Raw genomic sequence first — 23,321 nt, forward strand, 5'->3', positions numbered from 1 at the left:
CTGTTTTTGTATTTATTTCTTTCAACTTTAACATCCACAATTTATTAAGTGAGACTGTGTATCAAAGCGGAAACTCAGAATCCTGTTTGGACACCGTTTAGGAAGGAAACTAGGTCTTTATGGGGCACCCCCTTCCTCTTAGCCGCTGGCCAGGAAAACCATCTTTCTGTATGAAACCTATTCAATCTGAGAGAGGTGGGGTGACTTCGGGAAGGAAGATGACCTCTCCCTTGTAAAGTGGAATTGCTCTGTTTCCCCCATGACTTATTCAACTCATTTCCAGCACTGTTTATAAGAACACTTGTGTGAATGCTTGTAATGACAGCAATAGTCATTTAAAATATGACTCAAATTTTATGCCCTCAGATTTCCTATGCTACTTAAAATTTTGATTATTACAATCCCAAACAATGCTTTTGATGAACTCAAGTTTTGCTGAATTCCTTTTGGAATTAGCAGATATGCTTCTTAAAACCCAGACATTTAATCAGTACATATACTACTGTGTGTAATAAAATCATGACTGTTATCAAATCTGAAAAGAGAATGATTAAATCAAGCTAATTAACATGCCCTTCATGGAAGCCAAATAGTTTCCAAAAGTTGCTTTCCCTAAAAGTTTTATATGTTGAGGTCCCCAGGTAGATTCATATATGGAACTGATGTGACATGTTGGCCAAGGGAGGCTGTCAGAGGAAGTTGTTTATTGTGAAGATTTGCTGGCATTTTGAATGTTTTTGGATTTTGACCTCAATTGTAGCTAGGCTGATTTAATTTGCATTGTTTCCTGGCTAGTGAAACACTGATCATTTTATTAAAATCTGCTTCTTCAGTGATTTCTTTAAAATACTAATCTTTTTTTGGAAATAATTTTGGATTTATAGAAAAGATATGAAGAGAATACAGAGAGCATCCATTTACCCCACACCTAAGTTCTACTAATGTTAACATTTTACATTACCATGATGCATTTGTCAAAACTAAAAAACAAAGTGATATTGGTACATTACTGATCTTTATTTAGATTTTCATTTTGGCACCAATATCCTTTTTCTGTTTCAGAATCTTGTCCAGAGTACCACTTTGCATTTAGCCATTTTATCGCCTTAGTTTCTTCTGATCTATGACAGTTTCCTGCTCTCTCATTTTTTCCCATGACCTTGACAGTCTTGAAGAGTATTGGCCAAGAATTTTGAAGAATATTCATCATTTTTTAGTAACTAAAAATGTGTTACTGCTGGAATTTTTGAAGGAAAAGCCCATTTAGTCTAGCCATGGTTTGCACCAATAATTTTTCATCAACACATCAGTTTTGGCCTGATGATTGTTACTTTGTCTTCTTATCTACAGTGTGTTACAGCAGCACTCTAGAAGTAAAAGTTGATTTATGGTGGATTAAATATTTGCTTAATAATTGCTTTATCTGTGATCATTCTGCATTCACAACTTTGCCAAAGTTACTTTTGGTTATTCAGTTTAAACCACATGGAAAGTTTTCATGAATGTGCATTTTATCTTCTGTTTGTGACAGATTAGAGATGGACAACCAAATTGTTATGTGTTGAAGAATAAAGATTTAGAACAAGCTTTTAAAGGAGTTATTTACTTAGAGATGGATCTCATATATAATCCGGTAAGTCTGACTGGGCCATGTCTCCCAGTTTTTCTATACTTGAAATAAAAGGTGACTACTAACCTTTAGAGGCTCAAATCACTGTAAAATGTTTCAGAATTGTTTGCAGCTGAAGAGAGGACAGAACAGTGTTTTAAAACTCAGCCATAAAATGTACTGAACATCCCAGCTTTCAACTGGTATTAACCCTGTTAAGTCAGCAAAATTGATGGTGTTTAATACTCTGTAAATCTAAATGTTAAAGAAAAAAAAGAGAAAATAAAATTTTAAAAGTTTTTCTATAATCTATATATTATATAAAATCTATATAATATGAAATCTATATATGACATATGTATTGTATGATAGACATATAGTATACACATGTAGATATATACATATATATATCTCCCCCCCCCTCCAAGTTCCTGGTAATGTGAGGTCACTGGACTTAGTCTCCAGTGTAAGGGTGTGTGTGGTTTTTTTTCTCATTTCCTTCAAGGAAATACATGTGCATGTTGCATAACAGATTACTTTTCTCTCCTGCTTTCTTCTAGAAAACATTTTTGTATATAGATTATGCACACAAGTAAAATCTGAGTTTAAGGGGAAAGAGGGACAGAACCTTAAACAGGGAATATTTTTGATTAAGAGAATTTTCAGTTGCCCATCTGATATAAGGGAGAAGGACTTGAATTTTATTCTTCTAGCTTTTACTCAGCCTGGCAGTTTGAACAAGTCACTAAGTCCTTCTGAGCCTCAGTTTATTCCCCATAAAATGGGTCTAAAATGACTCATCTACTTATTTTTCCATGTCATTGAAAGATAATGAGATTCTCTGTGGAAAGGGTGTTTTTTGGAAACTGTTATTCACATGCCAGATATTATTGGTGACAGCTTAATTCAAAAGGATGTAAGAGGAAAGGTTTATTTTTCAGAGCTGTTAGTTTGAGAACTGCATGAAACTCAATCTCTCTAGTAGTTTGAAATACCTCCATGGAATTAGCCAAGTGGAGGACAGTCCCCCAGATCCATTCCAAGCTACCCCAGGGATTTTGATGAAATGAGATCCTCAGAAACGTGTGCGAGGCACAAGGGTATCACCATTCCTTTGCTCTCTGCCACAGGTCAAAGATCAGAAGGTGTTAGCGTCCAAATTCTTTCTAGTCATTAGGAAGAAAGCAAGAAGAAAGAAGTTCATATAAATGCCGCCCTTTTTTTAACAATGATGTCTTTCTAGATCAAAGCAAGTATTAGGACCTTTGCTCCCAGAGAAAAGCGCTTTGTTGAAGACATCCGCAAGCTGTCCAAAAAGGTAGGTGGGTACGGTGAAGGTCTTATCATTATACTCAGCAAGCGGCACCTGAAGTACCTGTCATTACTTGCTTCTCTTCCTCCCTCTCTCTCCTCCTCACTCCCTCTCTCCCCATCTCTCTACTTCTTTTTCCTTGTCCCCTTCTCTCCCAAAGCAAGGACTGCAGTCAGCTCCATAAGAAGAAGACTTACACAAAGCTACTGGATGAAGCAGAAAATGTCAACCTCCTGTTGTTACTCCTCTGTATCATTCTATAGACAATTCCTAGCATCAATACTCCGTAAACATCTTCCTGAATTTACTAGCTCCGCCTACCTTCCTTTAATGACAGACATTTCAGCCTGAGCCCTTTGAAGTTACAGGGAGGTGCCCTGCCTGTGGAGTCAATAATGGAACTAACCCGACAGATCTTTAGGAACTTCTCCTGGGATTCACCCGTGGCTTCTCCTGCCATTTTTGCGTTGTGTGAATTTGGGCTATGTTGGCATTTCATCCCATTTTGAGCTAACTATCCCTTCCTTTACGTATTGCCCTTAGTCCACTCTTATCAGTTCAGCAAAAAGTGAAGATCAAGGCCCAGTAGGGGAAGTGTCACATTTTTTTTACTGTGACCTTTGCGTTTCTTTTGCAGAATCCCTCCCTGTCATATTCAGACACAGTTCAGGATTTTACTCCATACCTATTGTCTCTCTTCAGTTATGTGGTGTAGAACAAAGTGTCCCCTTTTTAAAGTGTTTATTACTTCCACCACTTCCTCTGGGGTGAGCAGCTGTGGATTACATAAAGCAGTTAAATATAAAAGCATCTTATCATCCTTTTGTTTCCCAAGAACTTCTGGGCATACTTGGGAAAGGCCTTAAACGTCTTCTGAGGGGAAGCCTCCAAATGTTTTGTTTTGGTCTGCAATAACATTGAGTGTAATATTTATTTTGTGTAATCTGAGCAAATGTCTTATTTTATTATTATTATTGCCTTTTGCTCTGTTTACTTGAAAGTTAAAACCTGAGTTGATGTAGGTGGGGTAGCTGCTTTGCAAGCAAATTGAAATGAATCTGCCTGCAACTGGGGGAAAGGACATTTGCTTCATAAAACATGACCACCACATGGGCTGGCTTTGGGCTCCAAGAGCACCAAGGGACTTGGGGCTGAAATCCTGGGGTATGCTGAGACCTCCTCCCCACCTGCTTCTCACCACTTAGTGCCCCCAAGTTTTCATATAATTGTAACATTTGCTTATGATATAAACACAAAAGCACTTACTATGTGAGAGGCACTTTGCTCATCCCTTCAATTATCTCAACAATCTGTAGGGTTAGAACTGATATCAACTCTATTTCATAAGAAAAAGGTTAAGTCATTTGCCCTTAGGGAAATGACTTGGATTCCCTTTCCGTAACGATACTTTTCTAAGCCGGGCTTGGTTGCTCAGCCTGTAATCCCACGCCTTTGGGAGGCTGAGGTGAGTGGATTGCCTGAGCCCATGGGTTCGAGACCCACCTGGGCGGCAGGACCTCATCTCTACAATAAAACAAAAAAATCAGCCAGGCGTGGTAGCGCATGCCTGTAATTCCGGCTACTTGGAAGGCTGAGGCAGAAGGATTGCCCGAGCCCAGCAGGTCGAGGCTGCGGTGGCCGGGAGCGGCCACTGCACTCCAGTCTGGACGACAGAGTGAGACTCCAACCCAAAATAAATAAATAAATAAATAGACGTCTAGACTAGATAAGCTATAATACTTATTTGGTTCTACTGTAAATCCATCCCTTCCCTTTTCCCTCTTCCCTGTCTTTCCTCTCTCCCTCTCTTCCCTCTCTTCTCTCTCTGCCTTCCTCTCTGTTCCCCTCTCTGTCTCTCTCCTTTCCTCCCTCTTTCCCTCCCTGTCTCTGTGTATCTCCCTCACACATATACACACAGACAAATTCACTAACACAAAATACATGTCTGTTATATCTTTCTCCAGCTCTCTTTTGTGCTGAATACAACTGAAACATTCTTTCTCAAATAAATACTAAAATGCATTGAGTTTTCTTTTCTTCTATGGATAATTGTATTTTTAAAAGCGTTTTAGAAATATCAGATCTTTTCCTTTATATTATTTTTTTAATTGGCAGTTACAACGAATGTAATTTAAATGATCAGCCTACCTGATCTAAAGGGCATATTTGGAATACTTAAATCTTGTTTCCTGTTTTCCATTTTTTAAAAATCAGATCTTATCAAGAGATGTAGACCGTGTGAAGAGAATCACTATGGCAATATGGAATACAATACAGTTCCTTAAAAGCTGCTTCCAGTGGGAATCTACATTAAGAAGTGCAATAGCATTCGTGGTAAGCTTCCTTTTTTATGTTCAAATTATTTGTGTCTTATTTGTATCCATTTATCTTTCTGAAATACCTTACAACATAGGTGACTATGGGGGTTGTCTTTCTAAGACAAATTTACCTCTGGAAATCCCTTGATTTCCGAATCTTACTCATATACTATCTCTTGGTACATTTAAGAGAGCTAGAATTTTATGTATGTTTAAATATTTCCCCAGTTGTTGTCATAGCCAAATATGTATAGTCCCGGCATTGTGTATGTTTCACTATTTCTATACTAGTGATTATCAATAATTTTTGAAAAATGGCAGCTGAAAGAAAATCACATTAATATATTGTAACTCAATAGCTCTAAATTATATATTAAGTAAATCATTCACAAACTTTGATATTAAAACATGCATTCTTATCAAGCCACTTGGGAAATACTGATCACTACGCATTACAATTTGGCTTAACGCAAAACAGAACCACTCCTATATATGCAAGGTGTCCTCTGATAACATTAGCTCATCCTTGTGAGCATAATAGAGTCAAACAAAGACCAACAAGAGATCTTAAAACCACCTAAGTCTACCATTGAGAGCCCAAGAATCTCGGAAGAACTTCAAAGTTGGTACCACACTCTCACTTTATATCTCTCGGCCTTTTCCTTTATTTGTAAAGGGACTTGTCTTTAATCATATTGGTAATGTCAGCCACTGGAGGAGAAATCAAGTCTTCCAACTTCAAATCCTTGTATATTTGGTATTATGCCTTCAATTTTTATATGAGTGGTCTCAGAGTGAATATTGGTCATATTCCCTGGTGAGTCTGATTTCTGCATTGTACATGGAGTCATTCTGCCTCCTGTTTTCTGCTGTCAATGTACCCTCATTGTTTTTTCCTATACCACAGGCTTAGCTTCATACAACATCTTCATAAAACAAACAGCAGCAGTAAAAAACATATAGAAGCCCAAGATTTCAGGGTTCAAGGTCATTCCCACTTTTTTAATGCAGTCAAGTATATCAGCTTCAGAAGAAGCTTTTTCTTTGCTACTGGGGAACATTTTGATTGGTCTAGTTTATTTTAGTTTTCCATTGCTTCAGTTGTAGAGAACCTATGCTTTCTGCAGAGTTGACATTTAATCTATTTTTTTCTGCTGTCTGAAGTCACTAAAACATTTAGCCTTAATAAAAACATTAGTAAGGGTTTTATTAATCTGTATCTGTCATTGTCTTGGCATTTATTTACCCACTTCCCTTTCTCGTGTTCTCTTCTGCTGGTGGCTTCATGTGTTGGGTTCCTCTTGGGTCTTCACAGCTTCACTTCCCACCTGAATTCCCTTTCAAAACTTTCCATGGAATGTTCTATGCAATTCTGGGCAGCAAAGGAAAGTGAACACAATTGGTGGCTTCTTCCAGTCAGCACCCCAGCCAGCCGCTGCAAGGAGGAGAGAATTTCCTCTTTCTCGAGCTTAGTTTTGGCACTGTGATTTTAGAAAAACAGAGATCTGTTGCCCTGAATTCTGTTGGGGGATGACAGAAATGATTAATGGGCTGCTGGCCTGATCTGAAGAAAGATTAGAACAAATGAATAACAATTGGTTGTCTAATGCAGGGAACTTCTAAATGGGGAGGGAGCCTTGGCAATGGGGGCCAAGTCTCTACTGCCTGTTCCCCAAGGGCATCCTCTCTGTTGGGCACCATGCGTCCTAGAGGGCCGCCAGGCTGTCAAACACAGGCTGCTGTGTTGTATTTTAAGGCCCACATAAAGCAAGATCAAGGAAGTGGTCTTGCTGATTTTTCAAAGCATGATTTTGCAAGGATACATGGGTTTATGCTACTGTGGGAGGTCCCCCTCCCCCGTACATGTGTAGAAGAGACATTTCCCACTGAGACTCAAAAAAAATGCAGAGTCGATCAGAAATGCTATATACATGAACTCTATTTTTTGGCTGTCCGACAGGTGCTGGAATGAAAAGTGTTCACGCAACACATTTTCATTTTTAATTCAAAACTCTACGTTAAAAAACTTATACCACATCTATGTTGATCAGCCAGAGTGGATCTCAGAGATACTGTACATGGAGCGAAGTGGATATTTCCCTTCCCTAAGCTGATTCTTGTTACTACTGTCATGATGGTCATTCCAAAACTGTTTCTGCTATTAAAGCAAGAGACTATAAAAATTCTTTTTTTGCTGGGCTCGGTGACTCAGCTGTAATCCCGCACCTTGGGAGGCTGAGGTGAGTGGATTACCTGAGCCTGCAGGTTCGAGACCTGCCTGGGCAACTTGGTGAGACCTCATCTCTACAATAAATCAAAAAATTAGTCAGGTGTGGTAACGCGTGCCTATAGTTCCAGCTACATGGAAGGCTGAGGCAGAAGGATCTCTGGAGCCCAGCAGGTCGAGGCTGCGGTGGCCGGGAGCGACCATTGCACTCCAGTCTGGGTGACAGAGTGAGACTCCAACTCAAAAAAAAATTTTTTAAAAATGCTTTTTTACAACAAAATAAAAAACATTATTTTAGTTTCTTATACTTTTTTTTTTTTTAATAAGTCTATTGGTAACCAAGCTTGCATTTTTTTCTTGAAAACATTTTACGTTCATGTTTGTTGCCGTTAGTCTTGCTCCCGGTCTGCAGAGGACTGCTGCTGGTTACACACCTGAGGGTGCCCTGGCTGTAGGGTTGTTTCCCTGAGCCTGGAGGACTCCATTATGGGTTGTCTTTCTGAAAAGTGTTGGATCCTCAGGTATCCTGGGCCACAAAGAGAGGTAGGGGGCTGTGAAGCCAAAACCCAGTCTTTCTTCTGCTTTCTTCACAATGAGTGCCATGTTTGTCTGCTGGTGGTGGCACATGCTGTGACTAATTCTCTGCTGTGATCTGTTCAGGACAGAATGCTGCTTGGGGTCTTTATTCATCATTGTGACACTTTGTTCATGTTCCAACTGCTTGCCTTGGCATCACAGGGCAGAACAATTTGGTGGTGGTCTGAAGCCAGGTTTTAAGCCAGGGATTTATTAAATGACCAGGCTACATTTGAAGGCCCTCTCCTCTCATTGAAATTAGGATAAATGATGTTTGAGGTGCAAAAGGAGCTGAACCAGTCCCCATGGAGATACAGTAAATGATGACCACCACAAGCGATAGGCAGAAATGAAGGAATGTTTTTTTCTTCTGTTCTGTGAGGAAACATAAAGCAGTCTATTAACTTCATGTTCTGGCCTCTTTTTCCTGATGATACAAAACATGCATATTGTAGAATCAAATTTAGTATATCCTGTATGCTAATTATAAGACTTGATGAAAGCAAACCATACATTTCCCGAGGATGCCTATGTATGTATGCAGGAATTTGTCATATCTTGTTGAAAGCAGCAGTTAAAGAAAAGCAGCCTCTTAAGATCTAGGTCCACGTGGTATCTGGTCAAAAGTAGATAGAAAACATGAGAGAATTCATCTTGCTAGATTATCCAAGAATAAACTTCCTCCACCATGGGTTTTATCCCTTCTACGCTTACATGAGTGGCTGTATTTCCAACACTAAAAGAAGTATTTGTTACCTTTAATTCACTGACACCATTAATGGGGCTGTATGCTGTTGAAATGATGATGATGATTATTATTAATATATATATTTTTTTAGTTGGAGTCGCACTCTATTGCCCAGACTGGAGTGCGGTGGCCGGCGATCCTTCTGCCTCAGCCTTCCAAGTAGCCGGAATTACAGGCATGCGCTACCATGCCCGGCTGATTTTTTGATTTATTGTATAGATGAGGTCTCGCTGCCCAAGCGGGTCTTGAACCTGCGGGCTCAGGCAATCCACTCACCTCAGCCTCCCAAAGGCGCAGGATTACAGGCTGAGCCACCGAGCCCGGCTGAAATGATTATTATTATAAGAAATTGAACTTGGGATTTTTTAGAGTGGTCAGATCATTTTAAATCATATTTCTACAGGCTCACATTTTTTGTTAGAATAAATATCAAAAATATTTTTCATTCTATCTCTTAAGTCTTTCTCCTTCCCTTAAGTTTTCTAGATATTTTGATGTGTTGCCTTTTCTAAGCTTTACTTAATTATTTTTACTAAATATATACATATATGTTTTTAAAAAGTCACATTATTGTCTTTTGCAGTTGAAGGGCAAATTAATGTGAGATGTCAATTTATTGACAGAGACCAAATATAACTAAAATATTTTGCCTTGAAGTAAGTGCAATCTATTCCTTATAAATAGTGTTGTAAATATATATGGCATCTTATACACACATATATGGTCATTCCCACACAGTGTTTGACTCTAGGGATATTAAAAGCTATGTTATTTCAGTGCTTACTGTGTATCAGACACTGTTTGAAGCATTTTTACAAATGTTAAGTCATCTAGTCCTCACAGCAACCTGGTGATATAGGTACTGGTGACTATCTTCGTTTTACAGATGAAAATGAGCCTATAGAGGTTAAGTAAAGTAGCAGAGTTCTTATGTGTTCATGAGGCAGAGGTGGAATTTGAAGTCATGTCATCTGGCTTTAGACTTCACACTTTTAACCATTCGGGTATTCTGCCTCTCATTGATGCCCAGGATTCTGTGCTTGTTGTCCTTATATTTAGACAGGGACTCTAGGAAACCATACTGATCATGTCAGATGGCATTTACATGTTACATATGGGAATTAAGCCCGTTCCGAGATTTGGTGGTATAGGGCAGCAGTCCCCAACCTTTTTGGCATCAGGGACTGGTTTCGTAGAAGACAATTTTTCTGTGGACTGGGGAGTGGGGGTTTGGGATGATTGAAGCATATTACATTTATTGTGCACTTTATTAAAATTCCCATTGCAATATCTAATGAAATAATTATACAACTCATCATAATGCAAAATCAGCAGAGGCCCTGAGCTTGTTTTCCTGCAACTAGATGTTCCTGTCTGGGAGTGACGGGAGACAGAGACACCTGAAGTTTGTTGCTTATGCCCAGTTTACTCCATAATCTCATTTTGGTTGCTGTCACTGCAGAAAACCCTACTTCTCAAAGACAGGATGTTGGAAATGGAAGCAGGCGTTTCAGTGCTGATCTGACAGGAAGTAGAGCTCAGGTGGTAATGTGAGCAATGGAGAGTGGCTGTAAATACAGATGAAGTTTCACTCGTTTGCCTGCTTCTCACCTCCTGCTATAGTGGCCTGGTTCCTAGAAGGCCACGGACTGGTACCAGTCTGTGACCCAGGGGTTGGGGACCCCTGCTATAGGGGATTATCTGGGTGGCAATAACTCTTTAGCATGGTTACTTTATTCACAAGTGATGATGGAGCCAAAGGTGAAATTAAAGATGCCAAAGGTGGAAATGTCTATAACTCACTGGGAAGAGCTCAGACCCTGAGCATCTCATGCATGTGTCATCCTTGGGATCTGGCTGGGTGATTTGGAAAACCCTAGTGTCTTAGTTTTAGACTGAGTTAAAATTGGAGTCTGAGTTATTTCTCCCCACCTTTGGGAGAATGCTTTTAGATGGTGTAGTAGGGTTTTCAAGGAGAGAAAAAAACGAAAACCGAAAACAACTAATGGAAGGGGTCATGGAAGGAATTTGTACTTTTCAAGTTTTTTAAAAGAACCTCAAGTTCAAAAAGGAATGGATAGAAGGAAATAACTGTCTACATTAATATGTTCCTTAAAACCGTAACTGTTAAAGGAATAGACCCATATTTCTAGTGGGAGGGGCTCTGTTTTATACTCTCAGTATCTCAGCACAAATATATCATTTGATAATAAGAAAGGTGACTTTGTTCTCAAAATATAATTTTGCATTGGATATTTGTATTGTAGATTCAATCATGTTTGTGGGTGTTTTGCTATTATGTACTTATATTTTATAAACTTCAAGATTGTTTGCAAAAGGACTTAAAGTTATATTATTACATAAATGTATTTTTTCATATGATGAAATAGCATTTACTTGACAGATGGTATCATCAGAAGTTTCTTTTAAATAGAATTGCATTTATGTAGTTTTGTTTTTCCACTGATCTTTCAGGCACACACCTATTGCATCAAGAGAGGCCAGTCTGTGGGGCATTGATGGATTCTTTGTTTTATTAAATTTTTACTTGGACATTTGATGTTAAAAAGTAATCTAAATCTACCATATATCAATGGGTGTCTTCATAAAGTTACAATTTTAACATCTGTGACTTTTTTCCTGATTTTTTTTTAATGTAGGAAAATGAAGAATTTATTCTCAGAGTTGACAGGGCCTGAAATATGATACATAAATTAAAGCATCAATCAACCTCTCCCCCAGTTAGGTTAAAAAATATAGCGTTCCACTTGCTTAGTGGTATCCCATATTTAACATATATAGGATTCTTAGCTTTTAGACACCCTGGAATATTGAAAACATGTGAAGAAATTTCACATTGAATTTAAAAACAACAGTGGTAGTAGCAGAGCTGAACCTCATAACACACACATACTTATTCATGTACACACATGTATACACACTCAGTAGCAGACGGCACTGAGGAAATGAAAAGTTGCTCTGTTGAACATTTTGTGAAAGCAGTTTAGCAAAAGCTGCATGCAAGACCTTGAAGACGCCTTCTGTTCATGATTCCTCTGTGGTCCAAAAAACATTCAGATTCATTTTGCTTTGGTACAAATGACACATGCAATCACAATTTTGTTTTGAGATTGAAACTCTTCAAATAATGCTGATCAAATGTCTTTTTGATGCTTTAGACATTTATGTGTTAAGTGTGTCTAAAAGATTCACTGTCTTTAGGTTTTATCACCAGTGTATTTACAACTAGATGCACCTGCATTTGATGAAACTCCTTCACTATCTGTGTCCACAACCACCAGAAGTCACAATTGGACATCACTGCCCATTGGGTTGGTGTTTATGAAGTTGGTGCTCAAAGATTTACAGTATTTCTGTAAAACTGAAAAAAAATTGATAGGTATAATAACCATTTTATATTCAGGATTTTTTAAACATCTTAAATGTGTGTGTATAAATGTATGTATCTATATAACACATATCTACATAAATACACACATGTATACACACATATATGCAAAATGTATAGGTGGAGTAAATGCTTAAACTACTTGGCATTTTATTATTTGTTTTAACATTTATAAGATAATTTCTCAATTTTTTCTTTTCGTGGAGGTCTGCATAATATACTTTCAAAATATTTTATAGTTTTTTCAGCTTTTTTTCCATAGAAACAATCCATCATTGCACATTGTGATTATAATTTTCACAACATAATTGCACCTTCTATTGACAACTTCTCAGGCATTAACTAATTATGCCATTTAATAAAATTACAGTAATTGCATTAAAAAGATTATCTGTTGAAAATTTTAAAGGACACAACTATTTTAGCATACTTTCATGTTTATATTTTCAACTTTATAATAGAGTTGTGCTTCCAGACATACTGGCTGAAATTTCTTGGTAGTTTGGAGCATCCCAATTCTGACTAGTACACATGAGAACTTTATTATTTTAATAAATAATAAAATAATAAGACATTGCCATATTCATACAGCCATGTTAGATGGTAAGTGAATGGTTAACTCTTTTTGTGTTACAGCTCTAGGCCCTCCATGGAAACCCTATATACTGTCGCTGCCTTCTCTATGCTTTCAGTTACTGTGCACTTGCAAGCACACATTTTCTGCCATCTCAGAGTTTTCTATTTAGTCATGTTTTTGTTTTGTTTTGTTTTGGTTTAAGTCAGAGTCTCACTCTGTTGACCAGGCTGGAGTGCAGGGGTACGGCCATGGCTAACACAGACTTGACCTGCTAGGTTCAGGTGATCCTTTCGCCGCAGCCTTCCAAGTAGCTGAAACTACAGGGGCACACCACGATGCCTGGCTAATTTTTTGTTTATTGTAGAGAGGAGATCTTGCCAAATTGCACAGGCTGGTCTTGAACCCCTGGGTTCAAGCATGCCTCTTGCCTCTGCCTTCCAAAGTGCTGGGATTACAGGCATGAGCCATTGCACCAGTTTTCTATTTAGGAGTCCTTGTCTTTTGTATATTCCAATGAGTTCACTCTAGTTCACTCTACTCACTAGAGATATCCTACTGTTAAGTTGAACTTATCTAGATTGTAGGATCTTAAGTCTTGGAGAAGGAAAAAACTTCAGAGGTCATGTAGCTCCTTGATGCAGCAAATACTTGACCTCCTCCTTCAAACTTGTCCTTCTTCCTCCCTACTCTCCTTTCCACAACCATTGATGGACTAGAGTGTTTGATACACTGTTAGATATTGAAATGCAAAGATGAAACTTTCTCTTGGTGGATAATGATAATATTCTTCTAATTCACAGAAAGGCCTCACTGAAACACACACATACACACATTTCGTTGCAAAGGGTTTGTTGTATGAGGACTCGTTGAGGACCTCTTCAATGACAGGGTGGAAATGCCAAGCTTGCTATTATGTGCTATGTTTAATATTCAAGAGTCAACCATTTTCAGGACTGCTTAATGTGTATGAAACCACCAAGCGTCCAAGCCTGGAGTTCTACCTTCAAGGCTATGATAGGAATCTTCATGCTTGACCTAATAAATTAAGTTATTCATGTCAAAAATGGGAAAGATTTTATTTCGGTAACCTAATAGTTCAGGTTAATATCATTGGTTAAAAAACTATGCAGTATAATGCAGCTACATGACTGAAGGTTTGGTTTAGTATATAATAAGCTGCAGAAAGTCAGCAACCCAGTCATTTATATTTGTATATATCCTTACTGCTTAGGGTAATGTTGGGTACACAGCAGGCATCTAATCAATGCATCTTGGAAGAGTACTAGAGCTAGTACAAACCATATGTTAGATGTTGCTTTCTTTTTAGTCCTTCTTCTTCCCTGATCATAACAGCTTATGGCCCCATCAGTGTGTAAAATCCAGGGACAACCTATCAACTCCATCATGATTTTGTCTGATATGCATTATCCTGGCTTTTTCATGACCCTACCCATCTAAGGCTGGTGCTAATTAGTAGCAAAATGCCCAAAAGGCAGACAGAAGTAGGAGGACCGGAGAAGGAAGACGGAAGGGAACCGGCAAATTTTTAACAGCAATGGACAGCAACCTAATCGGGGAGAATTTTATTGTGTATTTTTACAGGATGGAGTGCTTTTTTCTCTCTGTCTACTTGTTTCTATATATGACACCTGGATGTGCAAACATTTTGTGTGATGCAAAAATGGAAAAGAATATTTAGAAATAGAGAGACCCGATGTGTGTGAAAACAGTTATAACCAATTCCCTGTGTAGGTTTTGACCTGTTGAAGAACTGTGCTCAGCACTTATATTTCTGGCTAATTTGATATTGCCTTTTTTTGCAGTCTGAGCTTTGTTATTTGTTTCTAAGCTGTCATTTTTATTAGTCTCTCTGGCTGATCTTTTGGGGCTCCCCATCAGGTGGCGTGTGCTCTCCATTGTCTGACTGGGCTTGGCAAGCGGAGGGCCCTTTTATTGCTGTGTGATGTGGGCGTGCTTGCTAGGGTAGCCTGTAATTAGACCCACCACAGGTGACAGTTACTAGAGAGCTCAGTAATCATTCTAGCTGCCTGATCTGATGTTTATGGAGAGAAACCTTCTTTGTGGTCTGGTTAGGGTTTACTACAGCATATTGTACTTTTGCCATTTGATTTATGATTTAGAAAGGTGTGTTTTGTTACTTCTCTCTCCTTGGAGTTGTGTCACTGGCTTTTAAAATAACAGATACGTTTTGGAGGAATATTTTCATTGGCCTGATAATCCACGTCTCACATATAAAGATATGAAGACAATTAAATCAAAATCAGGCACAATATGTAATCATATGAGCTGTGTTCTTGTACAGTGTTTACTGGCTGTTTTAGTTTCCTTGGGACTGTCTTATAACCCAAATGCATTTATTTTTTGGCCTTCTAAAATAAGTTTTGTTTTTTTCCAATCTCCTTAAAGTTTCTGTTTTAACTCATTGCCAAGGTTGCTTCATTTTATCAAGAAAGAAAGAAAGAGAGAGAGAGAAAGAAATGTACTTCTTGGTCCAGTTGGTGTGAAGCAGGCCTCTGTGGCTGCCGTTTTAATCTAGAAAAGAAGGAGCTCTAGAAGTTGTAGAGGGCTTCCATGTTTATTCAGAGAGGAAAAAGCTAATGCTTCTTAGCTTGTTAGACCAGAGGATTCTCAACCCTGCACCGTTTTTTATAATGCGTGACTTATATAGTCCTACGCTTTGCAAATTAGGGCTTTTGTTCATGAGTATGAACGGCATATATATGGTACCCATGGATTCTGTTATGTTTTAAGTGTATTTTTCCCCCTCAGGTCTTACATTTGGAAAATGTAAGTCTGTGGAGTTGCTACTCAGAGGGGTAGTACAGGCCATGGAAGAACATAAATCTGTATCATTCCTTCATGTGCACTTGGCTGACCCTTCTCGTATAGCAGATGAGTTTTCTTCATCGAGATGTTGTGGCCATAGCAATGACAATGATGAGGATGATAACAATGGTGGCAAGGACGATGATGATAATTTGCGTTTTTGTGTTTTAGAGGTATTTCTGCTTCCACTTCTGCTACAAAAACTTGCTCTTACTTCGTTGGGCTACGATAACACTTTTTGTAAAATATTTTCTTACACTTGTCTTCTATTTAAAGACCAACAGAATACTAAGTATGCTTTTGTTAAAAGCAACATTGCTTCTGCTCTGGATTAAGGTACATGCAATCATAAACATTTCGTACTGTATTCCATTAGAAGAGCTATTGTCTTTGGGAATCATTGATGTTATCACATTTTTTGTTAAGGAAACTTTTACATATGAATCTTCTTCTATTCCAGAATTATACTTTGCGTAATAGGAAAATACATTGTATGTTTAGCTGTTAAAAAATTAACTGCCTGTGGCTCCGTTAACTGCTTCTCTTTGGGCAAATTTAATTTTGCATTTCATGGGTGATTTGTAAATGTTTAATAGTCTACATGTTTTCCAAAGTAAAATAATTGTTTTCCTGGAAATTTAATCAAAAAGACTGGTGGGGAAGGAATAAGAGGAGGAAGAGAAAGAAGGGGAAAAGAATTCGAAATAGCTTGACAATTGCTTGAGTTTATGTCAAGATAGTCCTGCAGGTGGCGATAGAAACTCATAAATGATAAAATTCCAACGTAAATTTCTGTGGGCTACTTCTTAAAGATTTTGATTTCAGCAATTTATTCTTAATTTGAGACAATCAGCTACCAGCAGAAATCATTACATCAGTAAAAAATTCAAATTTTCAGTTGTATAATTTTCTGTTCTATTTTTTAAATAATTTTCTCAAATATTCTATACATGTTTGTCTTTATGCTGGAGAAATGAGATCCAAATTATTACCTACTTGGTACAGATTTCATTAGACAAATAGCTATTTTAAGTCTTTTTTTGTCTTTTATTTTTACTTTTCTTAACCTGCAGCTAAAATTTGATTCCTGTGATATTGGCTAGGTTTAGCTCCTATGAAGTCCTTTGCTATCTGGTGTGAGGTTGCTTAGGCATAATACTGTGTGTGTGTACATACACAGAGATATACCTTCAAGCCATAATATCAAATCCAGTAGCTTCCAGAAGGCATTTCCTTCCATAGCTTTTTAACTTTAGTTTTTTAAGCTTAGTTTTAATTTAGTTAGGATCACAAATTACTTGAAAGCTATTTTCCCAGGGATAAAAACATAACATAAGCAGTTTATTTTAAAATATTAGAAGATACACAGTGGATATGATAACTTTTTTCCCAATTCCTTTAGTTATTTCATTTTGGACATGAGGCATCATGAAAGCAAAGTTTAAGCATTTGGTAGATAGAAGATTCTTTCTTGCTTGCTAGTTAAGGTTTTTAAATTGCTTCTTGTGAGCATATAGATTCATTTGCCAGGTTTTTTAAGTTTGAGTTTGAAAATGCTAACTCTAAAGTGATTTGCTTAAGTATAAAGCTAATTTTCAGCTCTCCTATTTTCTTGTCGTCTCATTTAAAAAACCTTTGCAGTGCATATTTTCAAGGGGGAGCTGCCTTGATTCTAAGAAAAAGTAATTATTTGGGTTTAAATGCTTTAGGCTTTAGATGTTGAGTGCCATCAACAGACAACTGTGATGGTCTTGAGCAAATCATGTGAATTTCAATCTTTGTCTTTTTTCTTCACAATTCACTAAATCTTATGGTAAAGTTCAAAACCAGCAAGGTCTTGTATGTCATACACTTAGATCTAGAATTTTTCAGGATAGAAGAGGCAGGAAAAAAAGAAAAAAGAAACCTTGGCCTTCTTATATTCTGTTTCAATTGTTCTTCCAATTACTCACCAAGGAGAAGAGTGGAAGGCAAGTCAGACACTCTGAAAACCTATTTTGCAGCCTTCATATAAAGAATATTCAGTTCTCTGCTCTCTTAGCAGCTGACCAAAATCTAATCCATTAAAAAATATATCGTGGTAAGCAGTTCTTGAACATGTTTATAATAAATGGTAAAAGCCAAGCTTCCACTGTGAGATTAGCCGTTGGAACAGGATGTGTTCATCAGGAAATAGGTTATTGCCTGACTAGCATGTCCTGCAGCATAACCCGCAGGATAGATGAAGATTTAAAAGCTTGCAGTGCAAGGATTTCATTTGATTTCCCCTTTTGCTTTCTTTTGCATATTCCAGCATTGTTTATCACACAGGGTATTTTTCTCAATGAATCTATTATGAAGTTCATTGTATAAACAAAAAGCATGGCATATTTGGGGAGTGGACTCCCTCCATGACCCATGATCATCAAATGACCTATGAATATTAATGTAACCAATTCAGTTTCACAGAACAGACTTTGTAGCTTTAAAAAAAAATAAGAAAATGTAAAGAATATTTTCCAGAGATCTGGACTCGCCCTCAGCCCCTATCTTAAAGATACAGGAAATATACAGCTGAGGATTATGGTGTCTTTCCTGCTTTTTGCTCCATTGCAGACCAGCCTCAGAGCTAGTGGACAGTATTGTTCATGAATAATGCCTTCTACACGGATGATACCTATAGTAACACAGGAGTGACTAAGAGATCAAATGCACTGGCTAAAAAGCCTTAGGGAAGCATTATGTGTCTGAGGTCTGATCTATTGTCTGGAAGGTCGGAGAGTGTTAATGCACTCTGCAAAGATTACACTCCCTCTCTAATTGCTCAGACACTTCCTTAAAGGATTTAAACAGTCAGGAAAGGTGATGCTCCTTGTCAATTTTTGTCTTCTGCCAGCAGTTGAAGTTTATCTGTCTTTCCACTGAGACCAGTAGATCAAGTAACCTAGCCAGTGTCAAAGGCATAAACTCTGAATTAGGAGTGAAAGCAATGAGAGATGTTATTTACAGCGCTGTTGTTACTTGCTCTTTAAATGCTCTGCATTCCATTTCTGGTGTTTACATTGTGAAAACGACAGCATCTCTGCGTTCAAAAGGGGGGCTGAAAAGGGTCCAAGGCGTCACTTTGACTTTCGATCAGATTTGTTTTCATAAGCTTTTCTCAGTGCTATAACGCCCAGTGCAGCATTCTGCATTTAGGTTATTTCAGCTAAACAGTGTAGAGAATAGCAAACTTTAGCATTTCTTCTCTGCCGCCTCCCCCCACCCACACATGCACTCTTCTGAAATGTTTACCTTGACTTAAGCATGTACAAGACCAGCTCACACTTGAGACCTGATAACTTTGTCCAGACCGTCATTGTAAACTTCAGATGATACACGAACACATTTGTAAAAAGGTCTCTCTGCATTGGAGAATCCTTGCTCAATCTTGTGTGTCTGAGAGCTGATATAGCAATTTTATGAGACTCTGTATCTTATGTTGCTTTGATTATAACTCAATATTTTCTAAATGACACTGAAAAGCTTAAAGGAAGGTTTTACCAGATCGTTCCAGACGGCAGTTTAGGAAATGGTAAGGAGCTGTGTGTTTGGAAGAGCATATGAACTCCTTAAATCCATAGCCTGTGTTGCTACATGTATGTAGGAGTAGGGAAGACTGTCTTGCATTCCACCTTGAGCATTTTCTACGCAGTTGCGTCACTGAGAGGTAAGAATTCCTCTTAGATCAGCTCACGTTGCTAATATATGTGGCCTAGAGCCTGCAATATAATATTTATGTGGCTTCCGAAAGAGGCCTGGGAGGATTCCCTGTAATTCAAGATAGTAGTCTGACTGATGGGTGTAGAAGGATTTTTTTTAAAAAAGAAATCCTTGTTTGTCCCATGGGATTTTCACACTTTTCGGCTGACGGCACTGTATTTTACTCATCCTGTGTAAAGCTGTCAGTGTATTCGTTATATGTGTCTCTTGAAGACTCTGAGCAGATGACGAGAACAATTGCTGGAGGGGAAAAAAACACATTTGAATCAAAATCTTCAGAAGACCATTTTTCTAGTGTCTCCTGTTCCTGCTTCTGCGTGGACTGTCCCTCGCACTTTCTCGTATTCCATGTTATCTCACAGTGTTGGTAGATTACACTGAATGTTTCATCTGTGTATAAAAATTAAAAATTCAAACAAAAATCTGGCCCACATGAAGAACAGGCCCTTTGGGCATATGGTTCATTATGCATATTCGTTTAATTACTAAAACACTTGCGATGGCTTTAGTGCCCTTGCTTTCAACTTGCAAAGTTGGATCTCGTCTATTGCACAGAAAATGTAGCACAGAATTCTGTTCTGAAGGAGAAAAAAAGAAAAGGAAAAAATAGAAAGCCTTTGAAGAAATTATTGGAATTCACCAGAAGGAGGTATGATTCTCAGTATGAAACCGATGAAAATAGAAATTTCTCTCCTCCTTCTTTCCTGTTTCATCTCCTGCTCACTCCCATTTCTACCACTGCCCCTGAAGGTTGTTTTTACTGTGGCTCCTTTGTAAGTAATGTGAGACTAAGGATTTTGGTTTCAAGTATGTTCCCTCGGAGCGCCTCAAGTCTCACGATGAAGCTAAGTTTTATTGTTTAGAATGGGACTGCTGTGAAAGTGTGACTTTCATTGATTTTTCAGGGCAAACAGGTGGTGATGGTTTAGACATATCCTGGCCTGAGTGCCACTCCTAATTTGGGGCTACACATATAATAGCTTTATTAAAATAAACAATCTCTTGGCGTTGGTTTTACCTGAACATCTGCCTCTTGGTTTTTAAGGGAACGTTTAAAATATTTTCATTGTGCGCTTAAAAAGATTGGATCCTAAAATAGCTGAGGAAGACTTTATTTTCTATTCATGTCATCAAACTTTTTATTTTTTGTCTGATATTAAAGATATTAAAATTCAGATTCATCTTTAAGTGGAGTCCTTGTTGTTTCTGTAGATTTTTGTTGTTGTTGTTATTCTACATTTTCTTTTTTTTTATTTTAAGGATGTGGGGTACAATTCAGGATTAAGTATACAGATGTTCATTATGCAGGTACCCTTATTGGTGAAGTGTGCCCCCCCCTTATTTCTGTAGTTTTTTTCTTGTTTTATTAGCACATTTATTTACATGATGCAATGGATTTTGAACATGATGGGCCCAAAATTGAATTTGCAGTTGCTGGATTTTGATTGGAGCTTTTATTTTGGTGAGCAAAGATTAAGTGAAATGTGTGTGTATGCACATGCTTTAAGACCATATTTTGGATTTAGTCCTGATTTATAGCGATGTCTCAGCATTGTAAAAAAGACTTCTTGGACTCTTCCTGATCAGAATAATTTCAAGACTCCTAACAGCATTTCTAAGGGAAAGGAAGATCCAAGCCTTGGCATCATTTTTGTTTTTAGTGGCAAGTATGTGTGGTTCTGATACAAGCACAATTTTACTTTTCAATTAAGCCAATAGTCTATCCGAGAAACAGGAGACCATCCAAGACATTCTTGATACTATTCCTAAAGGAATTGTACTTGGCTATAAATAGTATCACTCACTAACCACTATCGGATGGTTCCCAAATTAAGGCACCTTAGTCTGTTTCAACCACATTGAATATGTACAGAGCTACTGCAGGCTTAATGTGAACTTACTGCAAGCCTACTTCTTTTAGTGCCAGAAATAAAGCTGCAAGTGAAGTAACTTAATACAGTGAACTGCTTTACTCTATCACTGCACTAATGCTAATTAGATACACTTGCTTTATTACCCAGGGTGTTTTTTTCTATGTTCATTCTAATCTAATCTTTCTATGAACATGAAAAAGTAAGTCATGAAGGAGTAAGTCGTAAGTGTTAAATTTAAGCTTTTAGTCACAATTGCAGCCTGATGTTCATGTGACCAAATTCAGAGAACACTTTTATAGAATTCTTTGTCCACTTAGAGTACAATTAGAGGCCTATTGGACTTCTACCAGGGAGGGTCCCACAGTGCCAAAAATTACACTTCTGAAATGAGTGAGACACTTTTTGGTACATTTAATGGAACTTTTTTCTTGACCTCTTCAGATACCCAGCTTTATGGGGAATAAATACATGTGTGAAGATTTTTTTCCTCCTTTCCTTTAATCAGAGCAGAGAATTTTCTGAAGGCTTTAAAAGATGTATTTACCAAAATCAGACTTTCAACTGCTCAGTTACCAGCTTCTGCAAAAAACGCATAATGAAAAATTTATTGTTTGATTTTACACCTAAAATTATGATCATTCTAGGGGGGAAAGCCAACAGTGCGGCATATTAGATGCTTTTTTTCTTTCCTTTAGTTTAGTGCTTTTCTACTTTTTAAACTAGTAACTTTGCCTTTATGAATGGTGTGGGCATTTTTATTGGGCCATGGGTGATTGTTTGACTTTTTCCATTTATATAAAATTATCAAGAAATGTAAAATATAGGATGGCCAGTATCATGATGCAAACATTAAATTGATGAGACTGAATAAATACTTCACATTTAAAAGATGGGAAAAACTAATAAGAAATTAATGTAAAATATAGGTTAGAGGCCTTTTTTTCTGTTTAAAAATATTCACTAATTCATTTCAAAGGGAGAAAATAAAAGTCAACAAAAACTTCATGTCTAGAGGGACACACTCTAAAAGCTTCCAATTTGTATTTAAATTAATATGTTATCATAGTATATGTATATATTTTATCTAAATTGAAATGGAGTTAGCCATATTCTTTTTAGAAATGTTCAGTATAATGTTATTGGGAAATTGACAAACTGAAAATGATTTGTATTGTTTATGAGACATGACAATTAAGTTCATGAACTCATCCTGGAAAAAGTGCTACATACCTCATTGCTGAATATCACTATGGACACCTTGAAGTACTTCCCTTAGGAAGCTTTGCACCAATGCCAGTGCCTAGTCCACTTATCAAAGCAGTTTTGGAATTCTTTTTTTGGAATGGCCATCAGAGCTATCATTGTATTACCTTTGATGTCTGAATGTTATCAAAATGTCTTTCAGTGTTTTCTTTATCTTCGGGTAAAGAGAAAAGCTACTGGGGACCAGACCAGGTGAGTAGGGAGGGAGTTCCAATATAGTTATTTGTTTACTGGTTAAAAACTCCCTCACAGACAGTGCTGTGTGAGCTGGTGTATTGTCATGATGTGATGTAAGAGCTCCTTTGGGACCATTTTTGCACACATCTTTCTCATGCCAAGATTTTCAGTTAAGATTTTCCTAACTTTCTCTATTGATGTTTATTTAGTCTGCTATCCTTCTTATAGTCAGCTGATGATTTTGACATACAATTCAACACATTTTTGCAATGTTTTTGTCAGTTCTGCTCATTACTGACTAACCTGACCTCTCTTCGTCAGGGATGCTTTCTCTCCCCTCAGAAAAATGTTTAATCCCTTTATACACTGCCATTTTCTTCATGGCATTAGCCACATAAGTTTGACTTACATGTCCCTGATTTCACTTCCATGCTTGCCAAGTTTAACAAGAAAGTTAATGTTTGTTCATTGCTCTAATTCAAGCTATGTTCATTGGTCTAATTCAAGCTGACATTCTCACGACAGCACACAAAGATATGCAGCAGCAATAATGAACGCGACTCAGCAGGACAGCTTCACAGGTTGATACACACACAGCTGTGAGACACTGATATACCAAGGTTATACACCCTTAAAGAGTTGT

The 23,321-nt window shown here is 37.6% G+C and overlaps 1 protein-coding gene across 3 annotated transcripts in view; it reads left to right on the forward strand.

Annotated features, from left to right (window-relative positions):
• The window catches only part of MCTP2 (multiple C2 and transmembrane domain containing 2), a 193,866-nt gene that overhangs the window by 95,541 nt on the left and 75,004 nt on the right, over positions 1–23,321 (forward strand). For all 3 annotated transcript variants that reach the window (XM_008048190.2, XM_008048192.2, XM_008048193.2), the window contains 3 exons: positions 1,532–1,633; positions 2,853–2,927; positions 5,136–5,255. In XM_008048190.2, coding sequence (XP_008046381.1) covers positions 1,532–1,633; positions 2,853–2,927; positions 5,136–5,255 — 297 coding nt within the window. The remainder of the gene's footprint in view (positions 1–1,531; positions 1,634–2,852; positions 2,928–5,135; positions 5,256–23,321) is intronic.

This window comes from Carlito syrichta, unplaced genomic scaffold (assembly GCF_000164805.1).
Source record: "Carlito syrichta isolate Samal-C Ts95f unplaced genomic scaffold, Tarsius_syrichta-2.0.1 Scaffold120869, whole genome shotgun sequence".
NCBI classification, from domain to species: Eukaryota; Metazoa; Chordata; class Mammalia; order Primates; family Tarsiidae; genus Carlito; species Carlito syrichta.